Source organism: Ictidomys tridecemlineatus, chromosome 15 (assembly GCF_052094955.1).
Source record: "Ictidomys tridecemlineatus isolate mIctTri1 chromosome 15, mIctTri1.hap1, whole genome shotgun sequence".
NCBI lineage: Eukaryota > Metazoa > Chordata > Mammalia > Rodentia > Sciuridae > Ictidomys > Ictidomys tridecemlineatus.
Genome location: NC_135491.1, coordinates 6,319,790 through 6,347,175, shown reverse-complemented (window position 1 = coordinate 6,347,175; position 27,386 = coordinate 6,319,790). Strand labels below are relative to the sequence as shown.

The window sequence follows — 27,386 nt, the reverse complement described above, 5'->3', positions numbered from 1 at the left end:
GGCCCTGTGACAGAGAGGAATGCAGTCTATGATGTCACTATGATATTTACACCCGCCGGGGTGGTGTCTTACATATGGTGGCGGATAACAGCACTCACACATTATTTCAAGACAGGATTCTATAGAAAATATGGACCCTGCCTTGGTGCTGCTCTTCCACCTCTAGTAACTGTCCCACCAGAAGAAAGCCTGTCTTGAACTTCCTCACCATAGGTCCAATCACATATTGATTGGTGTCTATAAACAGTGTAGTTTTGCTTGTTTCTGCTTTTCAAACTGAAAAGCAACTCTCTCCTTCTAATATTTACCCAAACAGCAGATTTTATTTCACAATACACTTTATTTAGGAAAGCAACATACCATCACAGGTATTTCAAAGAATGCAGCAAATTACAAAGACAAGATATGAAAGACAATGGAATACAACCAATTAACTGGCTTTGGCCTTCAAGACACTGGATCTTACCATGACTTAAGCATAACTTTGGCAATGGGAAGAGAGCAGAACCAAGTCTGTGGCTGCCTCTGGCAACTCAGGCCATATTACACATTAACAGGTACTTTTGTAGAGTAACATGCTGAGTTTTATCTTCATTGTTTATTGAACATGTGACAGGACTGTGATGGGGACACAAAGGGGAATGACAGTCAGTCTCTGCCCACAGGAGCTCACAATCTAATGGTGAGATAGAGAAGCACACAGTCAACACAATACAGTGTGAAGTGCTAGCTCGGTGTCCTAAGGGGACCCCAGGATGGTTACCTAACCCAGCTTTGCACAATCAAGAGGTTTCCAGGAGGTAGCAAGCCTAAGGCAAGTCCTGGAGGATGAACATGCATATTAACCAGGCAAAGGGAGGCCTCTGGGTGTGAATTCTGACCTTTTATCATCCCTTGTGGACCCCGAGGGACCATCTCCTCCTCTGAAACTCTCTATCCCATTGTCAGTTCCATTTTTTTTGTCTTGGTGGTTAATTTTCATGAGCATACGTCTTGCACTCCAAGACCAGGCTGCCATCTCCTCAAATGACAGGGAGTAACCTTAGTCTTTTTTCAGCACACCCAAGACTGAGTTGGACAGAGTGGCCGCCAAACACAAACCCTGGATAGGGAATAGATTGTTCTTCAGTGAATGAGCATTTCTCCATCACTTGGCTGGAACAAGAAGGAAGAGGTGGGTGATTGTAGTAGGTGAGAGGGGCCAAAGATACAAATATAACATAAAAACCACCCACTATGTTGCTGCCTGGACCAGAGGACTCAGAATATTTCCTATTTGCTAATGGGAAAAGTCCAACCACAGAACCATTCTCTCAACAGCACAGTAATTTGAAAGAAAGTTATTTCACTGAAACACAACATGACCCCCATCCCGCTGCCCCAAATCCATGGCCCTGAAGAGGCCTGCATTCAGTCAAAGGTGATTCGGAAGCTGCGCTCCTGCTCCTTGCGACGCCCTTCGCACACTTTGGTCACTTCTTCCACCTTCCTCTGCAGCAGGGCTGAATTCTGGTCAATCCACTGCAGAGAGTCCATGTGTGCATTGAGGATCTTGCAGATCTGCTGTAGAGGGTCACTGGTGTCGGCAGGGCCTCCAGATGTGTTCAGGTGCTCGATGATATCCTTGAGGTCCTGAGCCATACGTTTCAGCTGTGCATCAATGTTCTCAGCCAACTTGTAGGTCTTCTCACGCTCCTCGTCAGCATGCTGCAGGTAGATGGTCCCGCTCTGTTCCTTGACTGACTCCTCCAGTGGGCTCAGCAGGTCTTCCAGCTCCTTCTGTTGCGATAGGATGAAGTCAAGCTCTTGGTCCAGCCGCTTCTGATCCAGCTTCACCTTCTCTACTTCCCGGTGCAGGCTGGTGATCTTCTCCCCATTTTCAATCAGGGTGCGGTCCCAGGCATTGACCTGGGTGGCCTGCTGAAGGAAGTGCCGTTCCTGGTCCTCCAGTTCCAGGCTCCACTTGTTGATCAAGCTCTCCAGCTGCGCATAGGTCATCACAGGACAGGTGGCTGCTCCAGCAGCTGTACTGGTGCCAGGTGGAGCTGTCACAGCAGCTGGTACATTGCTGGGGATCCCACTTGGCACCAGTGGTTTTAAACTCAAGGCAAAGCCAGTAGAAGTGGTGGTGGTGGTGGTGGTGGTACTGGAAGAGGATGTTGCTGTGGAGGCACCAGAAGCTGCTCCAGGAGCCTTTAAGCTAAACCCCAGTGTACCAGCTCCAGGAGCTCCGGCAGTGGTTGCTGGGGCACAGAGGGAGAGCCCTGTGGTGCTGGATGAAGTGGGAGCAGTTGCTATTGAGGCAAAGAGAGTAGGCCCTGCACTGGTGGTGGCAGCAGTGGGTGTGGGAGCAGCTGGCTGTGTGGTCCCTGCTCCAGTGGTTGCTGGTGCTGCTGGAGTGAAGGGTAATCCAGACAGTGCGGTGGGCTGGGCAGAACTGCCAACGGAGCCAATGTTGAAACCAGAGGTTCCAGTCTGGGACGTGCTTCCACCAGTGAAGGAGAACCCTCCAGATGTGGTGGATGGGGCTGCAGAGGTGGTAGAGGAGCCAAACACAAAACCAGTGGGTGCTGCCCCCTGGCTGGAGGTAACAGTGCTTGATATGGCATTGGTAAGGGTGCTGCTGCCAAGCCAAAAGCCACTGGGGTTCCCTGTGGCTGGGCTGGTAGTTGTATTGCTCAAATTTAGCTTTGGAGCATTGATTCCTAAGGAAAAGCCAGTTCCTCCAGAGGCAGGAGTTGTTCCAAATGTGAACCCTGAGGACTGTGTTGCTGGAGCTTGGGTAGTGAGTGAGAACAGACCAGTTGAAGGGGTGGTTGTAGTTGGCTGTGAGGAAGTCCCAAAGTTAAACCCTCCAGTGCCCGAAGCAGAGAAAGAAAACCCCGTTGCAGGGGTGGTTGTTACTGTCTTTGCAGTGCCAAATGTGAACCCGCCTGTAGGAGCCCCAGTGCCTCCAAAATTAAACCCGCTCATGACTCCAGACTCTGGTGGCAGCAGCTACTCCAGCTTCCAAGCAAATCCAACAGCGTCTGCAACCTTGGGGAAGATTTTTAAAGCAGAGGAAGCAACATGATCAGATGGCAGTTATGAAAAGGCAACCTCAATGGCATGATGGAGCATGCTTGGTTTGGAGGGTGGTGGGGCTAGACAATTACAAAATAGGCAGCAACCCTTCCTCTTCCTTCTGTATAACCCTAACTAGACTCTGCTAAACTAGCAAAGGAAGCACTAATCCATGCTCCAAGAGTTCAGGTGCTACAAGCTATGTGTGTCTGGGTAGTGTGCAAACATGTTCAGGACAGTGGGAGCCTTCCACTGTAGGGACAAAGTGGGAGACCGACCCTCAAGTGAACTCAGCCCCCATGAGGAGGTCCAAATGGAGGCACTTCCAGTGAATGAAACTAGGAGGATACAAAATAACACCTTTGGGACCTGTTCCCAGGGTGGGACTCAGTGAGGTTCTCCTGTTGGCTATAAACAGAGCATTTGGGAACTGATCTGGCTCATGCTGCTGAGAGGTTGGCTCTGGCACATTCCTCACAACTTCAGGGGACATAGGGCAGGCTGGAGCCTATGTTATTCTTGGATGGGTGTGAGACCTGAATGCTTAATCAGGGAACTAAATGCCTCTGGATGTGGTGACTGGCTCAGGAATAAAGTGAGATGTGGTCAGCCAATCTAGGATTTTCCACCAGGCTAAAAGGCAATAACTTCTTTTATTTGCAGATGTAGCCACAGTGGGTATGTATCCAGGCTTTCCCCTGGGCATCTTAGCCATCTGCAGTGGGAAACAATGAGTTGCCAACAGAGTGATGGGTTTGGGGAGAGAGAAGGGAGAAGGATAAAGAACAACCCAGAAGCTCCCAGGGCCAGAACATCTCCATTCATTTTATTTTGGTACTGGGGACTGAACCCAGGATTGTTTACCACTGAGCTACACACCCAGCCCTTTTTATTTTGAGACAGAATCTTAATAAGTTACTGAGGATCTCACTAAGGTATTAATGGCCTCCAACTTGTGATCCTTCTGCCTCAACCTCCTAAGTAGCTGGGATCACAGATATGTGCCACATGACCTTCAGGCCTTGGTTTTTGAAAGAACCAAATTACAGAGTATGAATTCATTATAAGGAACTAGTGGACTCACACAGCCAATTTTTATAATCACAATCTGAATGGGATACACTGAGTTAATGAATTAAACAAGCCATCCTAGGCTGGCTTTCTGTCATATTGTGCCTCAAAGATGATGCGGAAGGGGACCCTAGACCAGATAGGAGGGGACCACAGCCTAGTTAAAGGCGGCATGTGTAAACCACACAGGCCTGGTCAAGGCATAAGAGTATAATCTTTCTAGGTAGGCAGTAAGTAAGGACCCCTAATTGGTTTCCAATACAGTTTGGTGTGGGAGACAGTATAATGACCCTCCAATGTGTCCACTGGGAGTACATCACCATACACAGTAAAAGGGACTACGTAGATATGATTTAGAATCTTGTAATGGGGCCTGGCATGGCAATACATGAGGCAGAAGTCAAGTTTGAGGCTAGCAAGACCTTAAGCAACTTAGTGAGATCTTATCTCAAAATTGGTTTCAATCAATCCCCAGTACAACAACAACAAAAAAGACTAAAAAAACAAACAAACATACACACACACACACACACACACCAAAAAAAAAAAAAAAAAAAAAAAGAGAAACCAAAAAACAAATAAATCTTGTAATGGGGAAATTATCCTGGATATCCAGATGGCCCCGAACGTAACCACATGTGATACTATAAGATGGATGCAGAGGGAAATTTGATGGGAAAAGAGAAGGCCATGTGATGATGGAAGCAGAGAAACAGTTTCTCCTCTGCAGTCTCTAGAAGAACCAGGCCTGCCCATATTGTGATTTGGCCCTATAAACTTAACTTCGGACTTCTGACCTGCAGAACTATACAAGAACTAATGTGTGTTCAAGCCACTAAGTTTATGGTAATTTGTGAGAGCAGTCAAAGGAAACGAATATGGTTCTGAAGTAGAAGATGCCTGGTAGATCCAAGGTGGGACTCAAGTCACTCTCCTGTCCTTGGATAACAAGGTTCAGCAAAACTCTGAGCTCAGTTCTCTCCTCAGGAAAAGTAAGGTACTATCTGGGGTACAGCCAACATAGGAAGGGTACAAGCCAGGGTGCTCACTATCACTGTGGCCAGAAGGCAAAAACAAAACTGCATTTTCACATTGTGGATACCTCTGGAAGATGGTGAGAAAAGGGACTGGGAGGTACCGTAAACACCAGCTGTGTAAGTTCTTCCGTAAAAGACCCTGGGTGTGGCTGACCTCAAGTTTAGTATGAATTCAGTTTGTTAACACCATTCAGTGCATCCTTGGGCAACAAATGTCAATTCTTAGAGCTTTCTGGGGGCAGCTGACTCCAACTCTAACAACTTTGTGTAGTTAGCACTATGCTATACTTTCCTCACCAAGACCCTCAGCTAACTTTATAACTGTCATGGGAGGGAGGTCAGGATTTTGGCCCTTGTGCACAGTTAGGGGAAAAGGCCGAGGTGGAAATGGGTTGTCAATTCTTTTTTTTTTTTTTCCCTATTCTTTTAAAAAATATTTATTTAGTTGTAGATAAACACAAAGTACCTCTTTATTTTTATGTGGTGCTGGGGAACCCAGTGCCTCACACATGCAAGGAAAGCACTTAACACTGAGCTACATCTTCAGCCCCAGGGCTAACAATTCTTATGCTACAGTAGGCCACATACCTCACACTCCTCTATTCCTACTCCATCATATGGCTCCATAGGCAAACACCCCTGCTTCCATCTCACCCTCATATTCTTGTTTTCCCTTCAGCGAAAACAGCTGAGGTAGTGCAGCTCCAGGATACTTTCTGCTTTCAGGCACAAAGTCAGTCTTCAGATGCAAAGAAAAGACCAAGGCTTGGATTCTGTGTATGCTACTTACTAGTTCTTCCAAAGCTTTCTATGCCTTAGTTTCCCCTATAGGTAACAAAAGCAATCTCCACACTCCGTAAAGAACAAACAAGGTCACAACTGAGAAGGGTCTATTTCTTCTTTTCTCTCCAAGACAGTTCTCATTTCTGGATGTGTTAACTGGGAATCTCTTCCTACCTTAAGTCACAAGAAACCTCCTACAGCTGTCCTCATCCCTGTTACTGTATCCTTTGCTTTCCTCATAATCCCCTATTTTTTCCATATAGCCATGTGGGAGATGTCCCCACGGTCACCATGCTGGATTGGCCTAGTCTAAGCCAGTAGATCTCAACTGGCTGCCCAGGGGCACTACCTGGGAGCACTCAAAACATGCAAAACTGCCAGGTCAAAGGTCAACTCTCTGGAGGTGGAATTTTTACAAAGCTATCCTAAGGAAATTCTCTAAAAGATTCCTTCATGCTGGGCACGATGATACATGCCTGTAATCCTAGCGACTCAAGAGAAGGCAAAAGGATACAAAGTTCAGGGCCAGCCTCAGCAACTTAACAAGACCATCTCAAAAAATAAAAAAAGGCAGGGCTGGAGATATAGCTCAGGTGATAGAGTGCTTGCCTTGCATGCACAAGGCAGGCCATGGGTTCAATCTCCAGAACCACAAAATAAATAAGTTTAATTAAATAAAAATGGGGGGGAAAAAAAAAAAAAGGCTGGGATGTGGCTCCATGGTTAAGTGCCCCTGGGTTCTTTATCTGGTATTCCCCTGCCCTCCCCATAAAAAGTCCCTTCATTCTCCAGAGGCCATGGCAGATGTCTCAGCTCCCAGACCTTCTTGTGTAAGACCACACTGAGCCACCTTGAGTTGGGTTTGTTATTAGAAGCCAAAAATAGCTGACTGGCTAACTTATGTCTCAGTTCTCAAGAACTCAGTTTGAGAGAGCTTTTGCTATTAATAAGTTGAAGCTAAGTTTTTCAAAAGAATATTTATAAAAAGTTCTTAACTACTATTAAAAGACTGCAAGAGCCAGGTGCGGTCGTGCACGTCTGTAATCCCAGCAGCCGGGGAGGCTGAGGCAGAAGGATCATTGAGTTCAAGGCCAGTCTCAGCAACTTAGTGAGACCTTGTCTCTAAATAAAATATAAAAAAGGGCTGGGGATGTGGCTCAGTGGTTGAGTGCCCCTGGGTTCAATGCCTGGTACCAACAAAACAAAACAAAAAAAGACTATAATCCCAATGAAGCAGGAGACTGAGGCAGAAGGATCATAAGAGTTTGAGGCAGCCTAGGCAACTTAATACAACCGTCTCGAACAAAACAAAAAAAGGCGGCTAGGATGTAGTTCAGAGTTAAAACACCCAGTACTATGGAGAGGAAAACAACAAAAAACAATCTTAGTAGACTACAAGAGAAAAAAACTTGTGGGCTTGACTGGTGTAATGGCTCACCACTAATTAAGTGCTCCATCAGTTTTCCAACACTATAGGAGCCAGGATCTATTCCTGTGGTGCACACATGCTGATCCAACCCTATTCTACATGCTTCTGACAGATTATTATTCACTCCTGAAAGCAAACTTCAGGGTAGGTCCATCTTGTCAATAAGGACTATGAGGGCCAGAGTTGTGAGCTAAGCCATGGCTCCTGCGATCAAGGTGGTCAAGAGATATGTCAAATGTGAGCTTCAGGACCAGGTTCCAGGTGGGGACAGGGCTGGGGCACATGTCATAGGAACAAGGAAGAGGCTCTTACCCTGGCCTGGGTTCCAGGGAGTGTTGAAAGAATCAGGGTTGTCAGGGCCAACCAGGAGCTGGGTAGGGAAGGGAGGTCATCCAGGTCAGGGAAGATCCTGTGTAAACACAACAGAGCCTGAAACAGCAGGTGGATCTGGGGTGTGAAGGGATCTGGGGTGGCAAGAGGGGCAGTGGATGTGCAGTGAAGGGTTGACTTGGCAGGTGTGAGCTGTGTAGACCGTAAACATTCTAAGTAGACTTGCTCTTGCCCAGCTCCTAGGAGAGAACCTCTAAGACCCTAGAAAAAAATAAAGTGTCTTGATTCCCCTGTGGCCTTAGGCCATTCCAGGTAGTCCACACCAACAATGATTTATAGTGGACATTGAGCACTGAATATCTAAATTTATCCATAAAGATATTGTAGGGACAAATGCATGGAGTACTACATAGATGGTATATGTTAAGGGCGTCTGAGTGGCAGGCCATTCCCCTTGTGCTAGGCATGTGAGCGGCAGGCACAGCCCTGGGTGTGAGGCCATGTGTTGTAATCCCTGTGCTTGCTCCATGGCCCACTCCTTGAATGGTCGCTGCAAGGACAGTTAGCAGAAATTGTATTGGTGGCTGCCTGTAATCTGCTTAGCTACTGCCTGAGTATATATGGAAACTGTGCAATAAAATCAGACCTGCTTCCTGCTTGGTCTCCGAAGGTCTTGAATATTGACTCCACAGCCACACTCTCATCTACCCTGTTCTGTGGGCCTCCTCATTGGACGTGAGAGCACCCGTGCAAGATATTCCTTGCCAGTGGAACTGATCCCCCACAGAACTTTAGATACCAAGGTTCAGGTGAGCTTCCCTGGTTAACACTACAAACAGTTCCTTATTTACAATGGTTCTACTTAAAACTTGCCCTTTTTATTTTTTATTTTGAGACAGGGTCTCACTAAGTTATTGAGGGCTTAGCTGAGTTGCTGAGCATGGCCTTGAACTTGTGATCCTCTGGCCTCAACCTCCTCAGTTGCTAGGATTACAGGCCTGCACCACCATGCCTGGTTCAACTTACAACTTCTTTTGACTTTGCAATGGTGTAAAAGTGATATGAATTCAACATAAACTGTACTTAAACTTTTGCTCTTTTCCCAGGCTGGTGACACATGGAATGATCCTCTCTTGAGATGCTGGACAGCAGCCAACCAGGGGTTGCTTGCAGTCAACCCTTCAATCATGACAGTAATCTGAAGTGTGCAGTGCAGCTAAACCAGCTTGTTCAGGTTAGGCATACTTCATCCATTTTCAACTTATGATGGATTTTCTCAGGACACAGCATCATGTTAAGTCAAACAGCACCTGTACTCCACATGTGCTGCCACATGTTGTTGCCGGGAGCACTAAATGCTGTCTATGAACTACAAAAGGAGCAACACCTGGAAGCTTGTGCTTCACACCTATGCACCTCCCCCCTTGGCTGATTTTAGTTTGTGGCCTCTTGCTGTAAAAAACTGGCCACAAGTATAACAGCTTTGCTGAGCTTGGTGAATTGTAGTGAATCACTGAGCCTGAGGGTGGTCTTGAGGACATACAGTTACACAAGATGTGGTAGGAGAAATCAGCAGAGTCATAAATATTAGTCTGGTAACTTAAACTTTTTGTTGAGGGAGCCACAGGGACTGTAAGGGGTAGGGGTTATTATGGCCAGAAATTAGGGAGCACTAGATTAAGGCAAGGGCAATGGTCTGGCTGAGAGCTCAAAGTCTGACCTGGGACTCTTTAAGAACAGAGGTGAGAGAATCACAATTTGAAAAATGTGCACAATGTGACTTTGATAAACAAAGTCACTGACAGCCAAGACTTGGAAAGTTTCTCACAAATGCAAGTTAGCTTGAACTCTGACACAGGCATTTCCATTTTTACCATCAGGGAGAATTTTCCTAAGAGAAGCCAAGGGCGCCAGAGGAAGCAAAGAGGAACTCAAACTAAGGAAGTGGTGCATCGCCTGGGAAAGCGGAAGAAAATGCTTGCACCAGGTGCTCAGGGCTGGATGGCACAGCTGAAGCAACCTGTGGCTCACCTGGATTACTGGTCCTCTTACCACTCCTCATATATCTGTTCTTGTGTTTCAGAACATTCCTACCATCTGAGAGCTGAGGAAAGACCCACCTGGGATTGTGACCCACAGATTCATCCCACCCCCCAGCTTGGGAACCATGGTTCTCTTCTGTCATTGCCAACCATCACTCAGTTCTACAAACTCACCTCCATCTTAAGTTGTTTTGCCACTCCAACTTAACTTTACCTGAATTGTTTACTTTAATAATTCACTCAGTACTACCCTGAGTAAGGTGATGACAACACAGAGGGGAATAAAGGCTTGTTCCTGCAAGGCACAGTGGCGCACAACCATAATTCCAACAACTTGGGAGGCTGAAGCAGGAGGTGCCTAAGTTCAAGGCCAAGCCTCAGCAACTTAGCAAGGCCTTATCTCTAAAAGGGCTGAGTATGTTGCTCAGTGGTTAAGCCCAGCTGCTGGGTTCAATCCCCACTATCAAAAAAATAATAAAAATTGTGGAAGAGTAATCCTAACTACTGAGAAGGCTGAGACAGAAGGATGACAAGTTTGAGGCCAGCCTGGACAACTTAGTGAGACCCTGTCTCAAAATGAAAAATAAACACACACTCACTCTTGGGCATCACCTTCCCTCACTTGCCCTACCACATTGGTGATGGGCCTGCACCTTTGCTACCTGTGTTTCTGGAGGGATTACCTGTCCAAAATTCCATCTTTTGTCCATTTGGGCATATTCACTGGGCAGCATATCACCAGCCAGCAAACCCAGCATGTCAAATAGGACTTGCTATCCATTTATCATAAATATCCTTTGAATGAGCTTCTCCCTCTCTCTCCTGTCAAAGAAAACCCTAGAAGCCTCAAGGGTCAGATTAGCTCAGAGCCTGATTTCAAGAATGGAAACCAACTGATGAACAAGAAGCACCTTATTAAGACCTCAGCCAAAGCAGAGGTGCCAATGCTCTTGGAAGAGAAAGCAATTCAGAGGAAAGGCAGGGATTGCCAGGCAGGTTCTGCAGTAGAAAGGCCTGTGGGGCTAGACCAAAGCATGAGTGTGGGTGGTAGTAGGCCACAAGAGGGTTCCACCAGGCAGACTCATCCTGGTTCCTGACAGGAGATCCTAGTGGCTTAGGCTGTGTTTCATCTTTTTTTCTCCAGAATGAATCACAAAAATCTTTAGAGCATGTTCAGACACTTACCATTGAAACATTCATGTGTTCCTGCATGCTACCTACCATAGAGGCCTTACCATACCTGCCCCATTTCTCAACCACCTCAATGACACACTGATGGGCTTTAAAAATGACAAACTTGATCTTTTCTGTTCCTAAGTATGATGATTGAGTGTTCACACGTTCTGTGAGATGTATCTTCCACTAAACCTTGCATAACATGCACACATTACCTAACATATAAAATTAAAACAAACAAACAAAAACTACTCTGTTAATTCTATGAGCAGGTCCTCATGAAGAAAAGGTACAAAAAGGAATACTCTTGGTTCTCTGTCCCAAGCCACTTAGCTTTCGCTCCTGGAGACAAGTTGTTTTCTGTGCTTCTTTCTAGAGGTTTTCTGTACACTCAAGCAAATTCACAATTTGTAGTCTGTTTGTATCTAAGAAACTAGATGCACTGTTACTTTTTCATTTAATTTATCTTAGCAGGCCTGTTCTCCCCATTGGGTAGAAAAGGAAATTGAGTTTATCAGAGAAGCACTGACCTGTCTGAGGCTCCCAAACTATGTCTGTTACCTGCTGCATAGAGTGGTACCTAAATGACTCTTGGATTCTTCGAGGTCCTCAACCTTCTGTTCTTCCCTCTTTCCCTTGAAAAATACTCTTTCCCAAGAAGTCACAACTAATTAGCAATTATATCTTCTTTCCTACTCCTGAGGCCCAGCTGCACCTAAGGAGCTCAGGTGGTGGGACAAATAGCAATTTTCCCCATGGGAACGCCAATCAGCTTAGACATACATGGTAAAGAAGCCAGGAAACAATCACAGGAATAGATCTTAAGAATTTTTTTTTTTTTTGGTGGGGAGTGGGAGGTGATGGTGCCTGGGATTGAACTCAGGGTCACTCGATCACTGAGCCACAACCCCAGCCTATTTTGTATTTTATTTAGAGACAGGGTCTGAGTTGCTTTGTGCCTCACTTTTGCTGAGGATGGCTTTGAACTCGGGATCTTCCTGTCTTAGCCTCCCAAGCCGCTGGGATTATAGGCATGTGCCACTGTGCTGGTCTGTTTTTTGTTTTTGTTTTTTTAAACAGAGGGTCTCACTATGTTGCAAAAGCTGGTCTTGAATTTCTGGGCTCAAATGATCCTCCTGTTTCAACCTCCCAAGTACAGGTCCATGCCAATATGCCTTGTTCCTAAGGAGTCTAGAACCACCACTCTTAATGTAAAAATAATAGAACTGGAAGATATCTGAGGAATGCTCTAGTGCTGGGACCCTACCTCTTTGCTAAGATTGTTTTCTTTATTGTACTGAAAAAATTTCACCCAACGACATTTTTAACATTTAAAATTTAACTATATAATTGATAAGTCATTTCTTTAGGCATATTTTTCAGAGCCATTACTGATAAAACTAATCCTCCCTTGAACACTACCCACTACCTTACACTCTGGGCCACAACACCTGTGAGGTAACCTCTGTTAAAAAGCTACTGTGTAGCAGGGCACAGTGGCACATGCATATAATCTAAGCAGCTTGGAAGGCTGAGGCAGGAGAATCACAAGTTTAAAGCAAGACCCTCTTTAAAAATAAAAACAGGCTGGGGATGTGGCTCAGTGGTTAAGCACTGCTGGGTTCAATCTCTGGTAACAAACAAAAACCTGCTGTGTATCTTTCCTCTGTTTATCTGTATGCAGTCATAGCCAGAACATTTTTATGTGTCTTTGCTAATACATAGATCGTCATACTGTAAAGCATCATTCTACAGTTTGATTTTAATTCCTTCTAATGCTGTCAATCAGAGCACTGTAGAGACTTATCACATTTTATCTATTCCTTTACGATGGAAACTTAGAACTTCTAAGTATCCTGTTCACATTTTTGACACAAGCTATAGATGTTTTCCCAGGACAGATCCTGAGAAGCAGAATTGCTAGCAGGCTACCTACATTCTGAGTTTCCCAGAGACTATCAAACTGCCCTCCACCCTTCCTGTATCTGTTCATTCTAATAATGAGCAGTACTGGAGAGATACACTTCCTTCCAACCAGTTAAGCACCTGAAATTACAAAATTTCCAATCTAAAGTATCAGTTGTATTTACTAAAAATAATGATAAAAGGCATCAGCCACTTGGCACCCACCATGTGCTGGCATATGTTGAATAATTCACAAATATACCTCATTCATTCAACAAACATCCACTGAAACTTAGGACAGGTTCAGCTCTGTGCTGAGTCAATAAAAACAATATGTCAGCTAGGCGTGATGGTGCACACCTGTAACCTCGGCGGCTTGGGGGCTGAGATAGGAGAGTCACCAAGGAACTAAGCAACTCAGTGAGGCCCTGTCTCAAATATAAAAAGGGCTGGGGTGTGGCTCAGTGGTTAAATACCCCTGGGTTTAATCCCTCTGTACCAAAACCAATATGGCATGGCTACTGCCCTCAAGAAACAGTGTTATTCAAATGTGATTAAAGAAAAACATATCAGGACTGAAAACAGGTCTTCAAACAAGAACTTGCACATAAATGTAAGGTGCCTTCGTCCACTATGCTGCCTTTAACTCCTTCATTCTAGTCTAGCTTGAGGTTTCCTGCTTATACTTCGGACTTGCTCAAACACTCCTGCCCCAGAAGGTTTGCATCTGTGGTTCCTTATCTCTGGAATGCTGCTTTCCCTGAAGAGGACCTCCCTTACTTCCTTAGGCCATGGCTAAAATGTCACTTACTGTGAGGTCTTTCCCTGACTCAATTTAAACCTATGCAAAACTAATATCCCCTCATCCCCCAACACTCCTGAATACCTATCCTTGTTTATCCTTAGGACTCAGGGGTCACATGAAACACATCCTTACTTTTTGGATCTTGTTTATTTTTTGTCTGATGTTCCCACTGTGGGCACTCAATAAATGCTCAGTAAAACACACCAGCTCCAGAGATTGCTTTGTGCCAAGCATACTGCTAAAAACTTTAGTGACTAGCTCATTTATTTCTCAACCCTTCCCCCAGAGGTAAGCACCATTAGCATGTTCTTTTTAGAATTAAGTGGCTTCCTCAATATCAACTTAAGTGTCAAAGGCAGGATACAAGGTCCCGGTCCTTGAAAAGTTGTTACTGGAGATAAAAGACAGAAAGGTAAACTATAGGGCAATATGTTGGATACTATAAGAGTTTTGTTAAAAACTACTGGAAACTCTGGGAGCAGTGGAGATTAACTTTCCCTGGGGGATGTGTGAAGGGAGGGATCATAGAAAGTGGAGAAAAGGCAATCCAAGTCTAAGTTAGGTCAACTATGTCATTCTAAGCAAAAGCTCAGATGGGCAAAGGCCTATTGCCTTGGGGACAGGAAAACAAAAAGAATGCCAAAGAAAATATACAAATGGCTGATGAGCATGTGATAAGATGCTTGACATTATTAGCTACCAGGAAAACACAAATCAAAACCACAATGTACAGCCAGGTGTGGTGGTGCACGCCTGAAATGCATGTAATGCAGCTAGGGAGGCTGAGACAAGAGGCAGCCTCAGTAACTTAGTAAGGCCCTAAGCAACTCTGAGAGACCCTGTCTCTAAATAAATAAAATAAAAAGGGGGGGGGCTGGGGAAGTGGCTCAGTGGTTGAGTACCCCTGAGTTAGTTCAATTCCCAGTACACCCCCCCCCAAAGAAAAACAATGGGATACCACTTCACATCCACAAAGGTGGTTCTATTAAAAAAAAAAAAAGCAACAAGTATTGTTAATAATATAGAGAAACTTGTAATCAGCATTCCTTGTTGGTGGATATATTAAATATGTTAAATGATACAGCCACTTTGGAAAAGTCTGGCAGTTTCTCAAGAGGTCAAACAGTTACCCTATAGGTACCATTTAAGAGAAATAAAAACACATGTCCAGCCAGACACGGTGGCACACACCTGTAATCCTAGAGGCTTGGGAGGCTGAGACAGGAGAATCAGGGTTCAGAGCCAGCTTCAGCAAAAGTGAGGCACTAAGCAACTCAGTGAAGGCTTATCTCTAAATAAAATACAAATTAGGGCTGGGGATGTGGCTCAGTGGTTGATGCCCCAGCTCAATCCCCAGTAGCCCTCCCCCCCCCCCGGGGGGGGCGGGAATGTGTCCACACAAAAACCTGTACATGCATCTTCACAGGACAGTAACAGTAACATTATTTGTAAGAGCCCCAATGTAGAAATAATCCTAATGTCCACCGATGAAGGGATAAACAAAAATGTAGCACATCCATATAATAGAATATTATCCAGTCCTAAAAAAGGAATGAAGCACTGATGCTGGGTGCAGTGGCACACGCCTGTAATCCTAGTGACTAGGGAGGCTGAGGCAGGAAGATTGCAAGCTCAAAGTCAGCAAGCTTACCTGTCGGCAACTTAGCATGAACCTGTCTCAAAAATAAATAGTGTATAACCAAAAATATGAAAATTGTGCCCTGTATGTGTAATATGAATTATAATGCATTCTGCTGTCATACTTAACAAATTAAAATGAAAGATTCGTTTACTAACATATTAAAACAAATTGATAAAAGTTTAAAAATAAATAAATAAATAAGAAGGGGGCCGGGATTGTAGATCAATGGTAGAGCACTTGCCTAGCATGTGTGAGGTCAGCACCACATAAAAATAAATGAATAAAATAAAAGCATTGTCTTGCATGAACAAGGCCCTTGGGTTTTATCCTCAGCACCACCAAAAAGAAAAAAAAAAAGACACAAAACCCCCCCACAAAATAAAAGCACTGTGTCCCATCTGCAATATTAAAAACAAACAAATCCGGCTGGAGACATAGCTCAGAGATTAAGGTTAAGATTCAATCTCTAGTACCAAAAAAAAAAAAAAAAAAAAAGTCATGAAGCATTGATATATGCTTCATTGCAGATGTACCTTGAAAACATGATGTTGAACTGGGTGTGATGACACACACCTAAAATCCCAGAGATTTGGGAAGCAGAGGCAGGATTGCAAATCCCAGACAGTTTCAGCAATTTAGTGAGACCCTGTTGCCCACCCCCCAAAAAGGGTGGGGGCATGGGGAGGTTAACAATTTAAAAATTGAGCTCAACCATTCGACTCCCAGGGTGCATGCGTGCGTCACACACACAGAGAAACATGATTTAGAGTAAAGAAGCCAAAAACTAAATGAAATGTCTAGAATAGGTAAATATGAACAGGAAGTAGATTATCGTTGCCTAGGGCTAGAGGCAGGAAAAGAAGTGAGAGATAATGGCCAAGGGCTTCTTTTTGGAGTGATGATAATATTCTAAAATTGATTGTAGAAGTGGTTGCACTACTTTGTGAATGTAATAGAAACCACTGAATTGTATACTTTGAGAAGCAGATGTGGCTTATACATTAAACAAACCAACCAATAACCACAGCATGCTAGGAAGGTCAGGTCAAGGGTAACAGTGAGGCTGCAGAGGTGGGCAGGAGTCAGGCTGTTCTAAAGACAGGACCACACTTTCTCTTACGGTGGCTGGTAATGCTGTTTGAGAACAGGCTCAACCAGGAAGAAACTGGAATTGAATGCACTGGTCACTTATGCAGGCCATCAGGAGGTTCCATAGCAAGGCCTGGATAGGACACAGACCTGAGAAGGGGCAACTTTTAAAAAAAGTTTTGGGGGTGGTGGGTGGAGAACTGCACATCATTGTGCTCCCTCCTGGGCCTTTCTCCTCTCAACACTAGTTTCCTGGGGGAGAAGCAGTGATGTCAGTGAGGAGGGAGGAAAGCATCTAAGTCAGGCTGTGGGAGCAACGGTTACTGTGGAGGAAGCCTCTCAGGGAACTAGGTGAAAGCAACCAGAGGTGGGGGTGGGGTGGCTTTGATTCTGAGAACTAGACCCAACCACAGTTTCTATCCTGGCCTCTGGGTAGAATCACCACACTAATATTCCAAAGGCATCTGTTGGGTGCTGGGTCCTGTTTTCAGGGCTTTACCTGCACTATGGTTACAACTCTGATCTAGGCTGTTTGGTTCCAGGGCTGAGCTTCTAACCGTTACTAAGCCTCTCCCGGCTTTCCAATATGACATTTTTCCACTCCCTACCACTACCACCCTATGTCAAGTCTCTGACGACATCTTAGGTCATCTCCATGATCTTCCAGCCCAGTTTGAATTCAATTCACCTTATCTGCCACATGGCATAGAAGGCAAGAGGGGTAGCAGCTGCTCTTGTCCCTCAATTGCTCTGTTTCTGGAGTTCCTGCTCCATGGTAGGGGCAGGTAGAAAGGTCAGAAAAAGTTATCAAAGGACTTGATCCAGCAGACCTAAGGCTCAGTGTTATGACTCTCAACCTTCTCCACAGGTAGTGTCCACAATACTGCTGAGGGAACAGCAAAGAGCCCAGGGGTCCTGTGAGGTCTTCACATTGTGGTTCTCTCCTCTTCTTCTTTCCCTTCAGCTTCCATTAAGACTGTCTAGCCCAGGAGAACTGGCTGGGTCCAGGCGCAGATACTTTCCCTCCATGCCCAAGTGCCCCTGTGGGAACATGCATCATGGCCTGCCAAATGAGGGGAGCTGCCTCTCAGTCCTGTCAGCTCTCTCATCCCCCTTTCCATATTGACAAGATGCACATTATCTGCTGTGAGAAACAGAAGAACAGCCCAAATGTCTAGGCCCTAGTGCTCTCCTGCTGGACGCTAACATCAGACAAGACCACTGTGACCATGGTACACTGAGAAAAGACACTCTTGGAATCAAATCTTAAAGACAAAAACATGAAAGCTTTCCAAACTACAAAAATGATCACTCACCCCTGGCTCAGAGCTGATCTATGCTTCCTAACAAACTACAGCACTGGCTCCAAGCAGTCCTCCCGTCTCCACAGTGCAAACATCCAACCCAGAGCAAAGCCCCCCTTTCTGAACCTGCCAAATCACCTGACACAGCCCTTCCTAACACTCCATGAGATGCCCCACCCCCCAGGGCCTCTGTGGATCTCTCCCTGCAATAAGATGTGGTCCTGGTGGCCTCTGAATGAGGCATGGAGGGCTGATAAGAAACAGACAGGGTACTAAGCTTCTTCTCCCATCTAGTACCTTTTCCTCACAAGTGTTGTCTTGCCAAACTTTACACAGAGTTGGCCCATATCTGAATGAGACGCTGTTCCTTTTCAGTCCTAAATCCAGCAGAGAGGGGCCTGATCCCAATTCTCAGTGACTCTGTATAATGGCTCTCTGCTATGACCAGAGAGGATTGCAAAATTGGGAAAGGGAAATCACTGAACATGAAGGTTACAACGGCCCACAACCTGAGCCCTAGACACACTCATGATTTGTCAGCTGGGAGTTTTTTTCTTAAGTACTTGTTAATGCTAGATTAAAAAAAAAAAAATCTTGATTTCCAACCCCTCTTGTAAAATCTGTACTGTTAGTCTGGTGTTGCTGCCTAGTATAAAAGGTTGTCCCCAAGTAGTATCTGTGCCTTCCAGGTGGTCCCTGTGCTTTGGGGGCCCACTCCTCTTTCTGGGTCTATGATAGCCCTGTCTTGGGGCAGCTCATACTTGCTGAGCCAGACATTGGTCTAGACCTTCCCATATGTTAACTCTGACCCTGATCACTGCCCTCTGAGGGAGTTCTGCCATTGTCCTCATTTTCCGGATCAGGTAACCATGGCACAGAGGGGTGGAGCCACACAATTAGTGATGGCATTCTGGGCTCCAGAACATTAGGCTGTCAACTGTCATCAGTCTGCCTTGTTCTTTTCCCATTTCCAGTCCCTGTGGAGATGCAAGGGAAGATGCACCCAGGCCTGGCCCATTCTTTACCTGCCAGATAAGGAAACAGACTATGAGAGGAAGGATATGTAGGCTGAATAACAGCTGCCCAAAGTTGTCTATGTCCTAGCCCCAATTACCTTATTGACTCTGTGCAGACATGATTAAATTAAGAATCTTCGTTGCAGAAATTATCCTGAATTATCTAGGCAGGTTCTAAATGCAATCACAGAGTCTTCATTAGAGGGAGAGGAGGAAAATGAAGAGATACGACAATGAAAGAAGCTAGAGTGATGAGAGGAAGAAGCCAAAAAATAAGGCAGCCTCTAGAAACTAATAAGGACTAGGACACAGATTTTCTCTTAGAGTCTCCAGAGAACAGAGTTCTGTCCTCTTGCATCATCAGGCAGTAAAGGTGTGCTGTTCTGAGCCACTGAATTTGTGGCAACCTATCACAGCAATAAGAAGAAACTAATATAGTTGGTAACACTCAAGATGCCAAAGCTGGTCAGGAACATGGGCCTAACCAGTCTCTGAGAGCTGTGACTACTTCTGAAGAGGGGCTGAGGTAATCTGAGGGCAGGGGAGGGGCTCTGGAGGACTCTGAGCCACTGGGCCACGCGGCAGCCTGTGCTCTGCCTGCCCAGCCCCCTGCACTGTTCTTTCCCTAGCTAAGCAGGCCTTGGCCTTCCTGCCCTTGTTTGTCAGGATACCCACCTCCAACCCCTGCCCCCATGGCCTGTGTGACCCAGTTACCTTTCCTGGCATTGATCAGTGACCAGGAGAGCAAATTCTTCAGCCTTTGTGCAAGTGCAACTCATTAGAAATGTATTTACACTCATGGACCGTGATTGCAAAGGGTTAGGAATTGTGGCGACTAACAATTCTAGCAAAGAGGAAGTTAGTGACACACTGTAAGCATTTGGGGCATCAATCATGTACACTAACATCTGTCTCTGAGATGGCTCCGAAAGCAGTACAAAGTGTAAAGGGAATGGGAAGAGAAAGAAGCATGTATAGACCCTGAGTTCATATTAAGAACTGGGCTTTACCTGTGACATGTCCTTAATCCTCCAGCACCTGGCACCTTATCCAAAAAGATCTAATGCTCAGAGGGTACCTCCCACATACCCAGCTCTGTTTTAGGCATTTTACATATATTAACGTACATCACTACCCTATGAGGTGGGTCTTCTTAGCCCCATTTTATGAGTGAGGAAATAATCAGAGATAATGACACTTACCAAGGGTCAAAGAGGAGCAGAGCTAGGATATGAATCTAGCAGGCTTGCTCTGACCCACTCTGCAGAAGGCAGCTGAGGCTTAGGCACAGCAGACCTTTGCTTCCAACCCTAATTAGAACTAAATGCTGTGAGTTCAGGACCAGAACATTAATCCATCAGACACAAAATTCAAGAGTGTTTTCTATCAGGCTAAGCTACCCATATTAGGAAACCAGCGAGAGATTGCTGCAATAGGGCAGGTGAAGAGGGCCTTCTCGAGGGCAGACAGGATGGCAAGGGGCAAGTGGAGATCAATAGAATTTGGCAATTGTGAGCAGCAGCAATCTGAGTTGAAGGTCCAGGCTTAAAGGTCTCATGGGGGTCCTGGAAGCTGTGCAGCACCATGATACCTGGGCTCTATTTAAGGAGTAATTGATTCTGCACAACCCCCTTTATCTCTTGAGGTTTCAGTCTTGTTTCCTGAAAGCCAATTTGGGGGCCTCTGTGATGTGAGGCCCCTTTTTGGCATCAAGTCTCAGGTTATCAGGGTCCTGCAGATGGCTAGTCTCCTTCCCCCTTTGCACCCCTGCTGTGCTGGATCCTTGTTGTTATCCAGAGTTCTGCTACCCAGGAGCCACTGCCAGGTGCTCAGAGGTCCCCAGAGAATTCCTTTACTCCCCCCTCCCCTTCAAGGAGCCAGGGCTGATGCAACCTGACTGCAACTGCCACCTCACTTCCCAAGCTAGGCCCCTCCGCACTGAAAAAGAGTCCCCAGCAGCCCCACCCTTGCTCCAAACTCCTACCAGAGCTGAAGAGTTGGGCACCTGGACCCTAGAGGACTTTGTGAGGCTGGGAGAGGTCAAGGCATCTGAGTCCAGAGGATCTAGGTCAGGAACAGATATTGGTAAGGGATCAGGATTCTAAGAGCTGGGGTGGCAGGGAGCCACTGATAACTCACCATTACAAACTAGAATATGCTAGGAAAGGCTGGATAGCTAAGTGTGTAAACTGGCACCCACTCAGCAAAACTAAGTCAAACTGCTTAGGTAGGGGCACAGGTAGCTAAGAGAGAGAAAAGGGCACAAGAGGATGAAACAGAGGGGCCAGAGTCCTGCCACATATAGCCAGAAACAAGATTCCCCTACTGAGAAAGGGCATGTCTAGTTTTTTTTTTTTTTGGGGGGGGTTGTTTATACTGTACTGGAGACTGAAACCAGGAGCACTCTACCACTGAACAACCTCCCAGCCCTATTTTATTTGAGGCTCGCTCTCACTAAATTGGTGAGGTTGGCCTTGAATTTGCAATCCTCCTACCTCAGCTTCCAGAGTAGCTGGGATCACCAACAAGCACGATTACACTTGTTTTTTTGTTTTATTTTTTTTTTTTTCCATTTTTGCACTTGGTTTTCCCAGTTAACAGAAAACAAAGGCCTTAGGGAACCACTAGTGAAATTGGAACAGAGTGGCATTTAGTCAAAGGTAATGCACTAATTAATGTTTGAGACAAATGTGTCCTAGTAATAATACAGGATGTTAACAAGGGGGGAAAACTGGGTGAGGGCATGAAGAAATATCTTTGTAACTTTTCTAAACAAGACCTATGGGCTGGGAATGTAGTTGCTGAGGCTGGCCTCAAATTTGCAATCTTCCTGCTTTGGCACCCTGAGTAAGCTGGAATTATAGGCATGTGCCACCATGCCCAGCAATCAGTTTTCACTAGTTAGCAGCAAAGACAGATCATATCCACCTCAATGATAACAGTAACAACCCCTTATGCAGCATCTATTATATGCTAGGCACTAGTCTATAAAGGCTTAATGTGGACGAAATCACTCACTTCATCCTCGTAACAGCCTAAAGGGTACTATAACTATCACTTTTTAACTACAGAGAAAACAGCCATAATGAAAGAAAACTGTCATGGTCATAACAGCTGGCAAGTGTGGTGCAGGGTTTAAACACAAATAACCTGGCTCCAGAATCATTTTAACTTCTACACTATACTGCCTCCATTATAATATAGCCCCTACAGGCCCAAGAAAATATAGAAGAACTCAAAAAGTGCTCTAAAGGAAGGTGATCAGATTCCAAGGACATCCTGCATGCAACTAGGAAAAAGGGTGTGGAGGGTGAAGTAATCTGCCTGTAGTGATAAAGATCAGATCGGAGTCCTGCCCCCCACCTTCAGTATTGGGGCATGAACTTTGGGCGCTTTACTGTTAAGCTACATCCCCAGTTCTTTTTTTGAGACAGCGTCTCCCTAAGTTAAGGCTGGCCTTGAACTTGCAATACTCCTGCCTTAGCCCCCAGAGTGGCTGGGATCATAGGTGTGCACCACCACCACTGGTTCCCCTACCTTCTTTGTATCTTGAAGTCAGTTTCTTAACTGCCACGGAAAAAAGCTAAACCCTATGTGCAATGTTCTAATGTAGCTGGATGCAGGGTGGGAAAGGAAGGGGTTTCTGCAACAGAAGAAAGACTTACACCCACCCAGGCTGGTGGAGGGCCAAGGCATGAGGAGAAACATGAAGGATGGTTATCATGGTCCCTCTCTTTAAAAGGTGATCAGGGGTGGAGAAAAGAACACTGGGACCTGAAGCTCTGTGGAGGAACGGGCTGAGCATTGGTCACGCCACTCTGTTCCAATTTCACTAGAGATGTGAGAATGACTATCTTCAGGATGGTGTTGGATGGTCAACTGTCTGGGGGCAAAGGAGGGCCCTAGAATGAGACTGGATCTTAGAGTTGTTATTAATAATAAAATACCTTAAACAGGAACGGAGGAGCCAAGCTCTCTGCTTAGGGCTTCGCTGACATCACCTAGTCTGATTTCCACAAAGAAGTCCGTCAAGTAGAGTTGATTTTTATCCTCATTTTATAGAAATGAACTGTTGCGAGTTTGAGGTAGAGGATGGGGCCAGATCTCCAAAATCATAAAGAGGAAAGGGGGCCAGGACTTCGGAGTCAAGCAAGGAACTCGACCCTAGAGTCAACGGGAAGGTGGCAACTTCAGAGTTATAAGGAGGGGGACCGCCCCCAGGTCAAAGGGGGTAGACCCGCGAACCCCACAGGCCGTTGGGGGTTGGGGTTCAGATTCGTGAATCCAGGAGAGGAGGCCGGATCGCCTCCCGTTGGGGCCGCGCGGAGGCGGGGCGCGGAAGGATCCGAGCGGGCCGTGCTGCGCCGCCCCCTGTATATCTGTCCCCAGTCCCCGAGGTTGCCTCATTCCCCGTCCTCTGATCACAGCCTCTCCTCACGCTACCGAGACGCCGCCTCCGCCCGCGTAGCCTCGGCCATGGCTCTGTAGCCGCGACCTGTTAGTGCCCCCGGCTCCTCTCCGCGCTTACCGCGCAAACGCTCTCCGCTTCCACCGTCTTTCTTCAATCGAGGCAGCAGCCGCCTCTCCTTTCCACAGCCATGGAGTGAGTAGCCGCTCGCGCCTCTCTTCAACTGCCTTTCCCGCCCTTTAGCTGCTCGCGGCACTCCAACAGGGCCTTAGGGTGGGGAGACGCCGGCAGGGAATCACGGTCGCGCAGGCGCAGAAGAGGGACGACGGCCGTCGGCGCGCGGCTGAGCATGCGCACTTGGCCCGAGTGGTGGGGGGAGGGTGAGTTCTTTCAGGGAGGTGCTGTTTAAGGTCGGCCCCGCGTGCGATTGCGCCTGCGCACCAGCCTCCAGAAGGGGTAGTTGTTTTTTTACTCGGAACGATTTCGTCCACTCGCGGTGCTCCTGCGCATGAGCCCACCAGAACCCTGTACTATGAGGGGTGGGCTATAAACGGTTGCACATGCGCATGGATCCCCAGGACGGCTGAGGCCTGCAAGAACAATGAACGACTCTAGGAACGGAGCATGCGCTTTAACGCTCGGCGAGAGAACCGCACGAGGGGTGGGGGTTGGGCTGCTGTTCTCGGCCCCTCCCTTTCAGTCTCCAGGTCTCCACGTGGCTCGTCTGGCTCCCAGTTTTACTCCCTTATTTCAAGCAGACATCTGCTGGGGCACGGAGTAGCCTAGATTGACAGTACAGAGGGCGGGGCGTAGAGCCACCTGTCATTAAGGGGATGGAGCTAGGTCCACAGCTTTAGCGAAGACTTAGGGAAAGTCCTTGTGAGGAGGGGGGGGCGCTTGTGGGGACAGCCGAAGTCGCCTTAAAGTTGAAAGAGAAAAGTGGAATTGGAGTGGGTGACCTTGATGAAGGGACAGGGCATGGAGAATTCCCCTGGGAACTGATTTGGGATGGAATCTAGGAAGGGAATTGAGCCTAATGGAAGTATTTTAGAGGAAAGAGCATGGCTGGAAGAAAATTCCCCTGAGACTGAATTTTTTTATGAAGAATATTATGAAGTGGGTGGGAAGGGCTCAAGGTAATTCCCTTGAGAAACCATTAGGGTTCTGTATTGGGGGAAGAGGTGGACCTTGGGGAATCAAAAGAATTCCCTTGGGAATGGGTGGGAGTCAGAAATTTGGGGAAAGAAAGGGCAGATTTAGAATTCAGAAGGGACAAGACTTGGTTCCAAACCTCCCTTGGAAGGGGGAGGGAGGAGCCCCATTGGCATGGGGTGTGGCTTGGTTTTCCTTTCACTGTGACATGATACCTTCTGGTCTCCCGTGCAGGTACTCCACTTTTGCCTTGGTGCCTGTCTTTGCCCAGCTGAGCAGCCCACAGAGCCTCCTCCCAGCTGTTGGTGTAACCTCTTCTGCCCTTGGTGCCCAGCGCCTGTGCCACAGTCATGTCACTCCTGGCGACCCTGGGGCTGGAGCTAGACAGGGCCCTGGTCCCAGCTAGCGGACTGGGCTGGCTGGTAGACTATGGGAAACTCCCCCTGGCCCCTGCCCCCCTGGGCCCCTATGAGGTCCTTGGGGGAGCCCTGGAGGGCGGGCTTCCAGGGGGAGGAGAGCCTCTGGCAGGTAAGAGCAGGTGGAGATTGGAATGGGGTGTGCTAGGGGCTTGGGGGTGGGGGCAAGGAAGAATTCATCATTCCTTTACTTGTTCATTTGATGAGTATTTATTGAGGGCCTACAATGTGCCAGGCACTGTTTAGGTGCCAGAGATAAAGCAGGGAGCAAAAGTAACATGATCCCTGTCCTCTTGGAGCTCACAGTGTAGTGGGGAAACAGGCAAGAGACAAAAGATGATGTATTGGGAGAAGTGGAAAACACAGCAGTCACTTAAAAATGAGGCCCCACTCCCCCCCCTTCCCTCCCCCCCCAAGCATGTTCCCTCCTCCTCCCCTTCCCCACTTTTGACCTCCCCCAGCCCTCTGTCCTGGATTCCCTTGACCTGCTAGCCATCTCCTGCTACAGGGAGGTTGAGCAAGGGGATGTGTGCTTGATGCCCCTCGCCCCACCTCAGCAGCCTCCTGGTTCAGAGTTCAGGTAGCCAGGAAACCACCAAGTAGGTCATGTATAGACGGAGGCCTAAAGGATGAGAAGAAGTAAGCATGAAAAGACCAAAGAAAGAACATTTCAGGGGAGAGAAGAGCATATGCAGGGATCCTGATGCAAAAATTAACATATCTATTACTATATCCCAAATGCTTGGCACATAGTGGGTTTTCAATAATTAATAAATAGCCAGATATGGTAGCATGTGCTTGTGTTTCTAGCTGCTTGGGTGGCTGAGGCAGGAAAATTGTGGAGCCCAGAAGTTCAAGGCTAGCCTGAACTAGACCCAGTCTCAAAAAAAGGAGAAATGAAGAAAACTGAAATGGTGTGTGTGTGTTTGGGTGTGATGTGATCTTGCTTGCCTTTTAAGAATAGAGAATAAATTGGAGAAACTACAGATCTAGGCCTTCAGGAAAGAGTGTACCAGATGATTGAAAAAATGGTTGGTTGACTGTTTTATTGACAATGGGGTCATTATTTGGTTGATTCTTTTATTTTTCAACTAAAATTAGTTAATGGGTTGATTGGTTAGTTGATTGATTCCTTGATGGTTGGTTGGATGACTGATTGGTTATTTGGTTGACTGGTTCATTTGTTCCTTTACTGTGTGGCTTGTTGACTGGTTTGATGACTTTAGTTGGTTGACTGATTGAATAAGAGAAATGAGCCTGAGACAGACATACAAGTGATCACTTGATTGGGTGGAGGACCCAGGAACTCAGGGCACTTTATGTTCCCCCTCCACTCCCTAGGTGACGGCTTCTCTGACTGGATGACTGAGCGAGTTGACTTTACAGCCCTCCTCCCCCTGGAGGCTCCCTTACCCCCAGGTGCCCTGCCCCCACCTTCCCCACCTCCCCCTGACCTGGAAGCCATGGCTTCTCTGCTCAAGAAGGAGCTGGAGCAGATGGAAGACTTCTTCCTTGAGGGCCCACTCCTCCCTCCACCTTCACCACCACCACCACCCCCACCACCCCCACCACCCTCCCTCCCCCTCCCCTTCCCCACTTTTGACCTCCCCCAGCCCCCTGCCCTGGATACCCTCGACCTGCTGGCCATCTACTGCCGCAGCGAGGTTGGACAGGGGGATGTGGGCTTGGTGCCCCTGGCCCCACCTCAGCAGCAGCCTCCTCCTCCTCCTCCTCCTCCTCCTCCTCCTCCTCCTCCTCCTCCTCCTCAGTCCTCTCGCCCAACTCCCTATCCAAATCCTGCTACTGCCCGAGGGGACCGCAAGCAGAAGAAGAGAGACCAGAACAAGTCAGCAGCTCTGAGGTACCGCCAGAGGAAGCGGGCAGAGGGCGAGGCCCTGGAAGGCGAGTGCCAGGGGCTGGAGGCGAGGAACCGGGAGCTGAGGGAGAGGGCTGAGTCGGTGGAGCGGGAAATCCAGTACGTCAAGGACTTGCTCATTGAGGTGTATAAGGCCCGCAGCCAGAGGACCCGCAGCAGCTAGGGGCTAGGCCTTTGGGTTCTAGGGGCTGCTCATCAGCTCAGGTCCATTTTTGTCCTGGGGCTGAGGTGGGAGGAGGCGTCCTCCTGCATCCCTTGGCCTCTGTCTTTATTCTGCCCCTCCCCCCACACCCACTTTTGTCCTTGTCTCCTCTTGCCTATTCTGGATTTTGTGCCCCTCATGGGAATGTTTAGCCTTAGTCAACATTGACACCCACCACTACTACAGTGAGGAGCCAGAGCCCACAGGGAGCTCAGAGCAGTGGAAGCCAGGAGCCCTGCTCTCTCAAATTTCAAATTAGTGGCTTCTTGCAGGTGCCCTTGGTGGGGTGGACTGACTACAAGACAGAGCAGGCTTGTGAGGCCAGGAAGACATGCAGGGAGACTGTGCAAATAAAACCCAAGTGGGGGGCGGGGAAGGGGACCCATGTAATATAGGTGAAAAAGCAAGCCAAGTGTCCTTGGGAATCGTTTCCTGGAGGGAGCCACATACACAGAGCAGGCAGATCTGCAGGCCAGTGGGGAGGAAGGGGGATGGCTATTGTTAGTGACTGGGGGATCATTTAGCTCTTGGGAGAAAAATCAGTGTTTTGTGAAGGTTTGTGGGGAGGGGCTGCATCTAGGTGAGGGGGTGTGATCCTTTGGGAGATTGTGAGCAGAAATAAAAGTGGAGTTTTCTCTGA

The 27,386-nt window shown here is 47.1% G+C and overlaps 3 protein-coding genes, 1 long non-coding RNA gene and 1 other non-coding gene across 15 annotated transcripts in view; 3 read left to right on the top strand and 2 right to left on the bottom strand.

Annotated features, from left to right (window-relative positions):
* Il4i1 (interleukin 4 induced 1) overlaps positions 1-23,360 on the bottom strand; it is a 38,601-nt gene extending 15,241 nt beyond the window's left edge. For 3 of the 9 annotated variants that reach the window (XM_078031598.1, XM_078031599.1, XM_078031605.1), the window contains exons 1-2: positions 23,221-23,252; positions 7,696-7,792 (exon numbers count right to left, since the gene is read on the bottom strand). The gene's annotated coding sequence lies outside the window, so the exon portion shown is untranslated. Of the gene's footprint in view, positions 1-7,695; positions 7,793-22,639; positions 22,771-23,220 lie in introns of those variants that run through there. The other 6 variants (XM_078031601.1, XM_078031602.1, XM_078031604.1 and 3 more) reach the window with 4 other exon arrangements.
* Nup62 (nucleoporin 62) lies at positions 321-23,360 on the bottom strand. Of its 3 annotated transcripts, none has more exons than XM_005336712.5 (2): positions 23,221-23,360; positions 321-3,036 (listed from the first exon to the last, which is right to left on the bottom strand). In XM_005336712.5, exon 2 carries the CDS (start codon positions 2,971-2,973, stop codon positions 1,411-1,413), a length of 1,563 nt encoding a protein of 520 aa, XP_005336769.1. In that variant the 5' UTR covers positions 2,974-3,036; positions 23,221-23,360; the 3' UTR covers positions 321-1,410. The 3 variants fall into 3 exon arrangements, with proteins under 3 accessions (XP_005336769.1, XP_077887736.1, XP_077887735.1); XM_078031610.1 differs by lacking the exon at positions 23,221-23,360 and adding an exon at positions 22,640-22,774; XM_078031609.1 differs by lacking the exon at positions 23,221-23,360 and adding an exon at positions 7,696-7,792.
* LOC120888164 (uncharacterized) lies at positions 6,671-13,938 on the top strand. The gene is made up of 3 exons (XR_005731670.2): positions 6,671-8,947; positions 9,594-9,700; positions 9,797-13,938. It is a non-coding gene; the product is annotated as an uncharacterized LOC120888164 (long non-coding RNA).
* LOC120888206 (small nucleolar RNA U13) lies at positions 11,056-11,156 on the top strand. Its single transcript, XR_005731704.1, has one exon. It is a non-coding gene; the product is annotated as a small nucleolar RNA U13 (small nucleolar RNA).
* Positions 23,067-27,386, top strand: Atf5 (activating transcription factor 5). Its single transcript, XM_078031611.1, has 3 exons — positions 23,067-23,295; positions 24,487-24,780; positions 26,010-27,386. The coding sequence occupies exons 2-3, from the start codon at positions 24,603-24,605 to the stop codon at positions 26,705-26,707; spliced, it is 876 nt and encodes a 291-aa protein (XP_077887737.1). The 5' UTR covers positions 23,067-23,295; positions 24,487-24,602; the 3' UTR covers positions 26,708-27,386.

Excerpts from the sequence above, each read along its gene's own strand:
- Nup62 (XM_005336712.5), bottom strand. The coding sequence starts at position 2,973 with ATGAGCGGGTTTAATTTTGGAGGCACTGGGGCTCCTACAGGCGGGTTC.
- Atf5 (XM_078031611.1), top strand. The coding sequence starts at position 24,603 with ATGTCACTCCTGGCGACCCTGGGGCTGGAGCTAGACAGGGCCCTGGTC. Across the intron at positions 24,781-26,009 it reads GGGAGGAGAGCCTCTGGCAG|GTGACGGCTTCTCTGACTGG; the intron begins GTAAGAGCAGGT and ends TCCACTCCCTAG.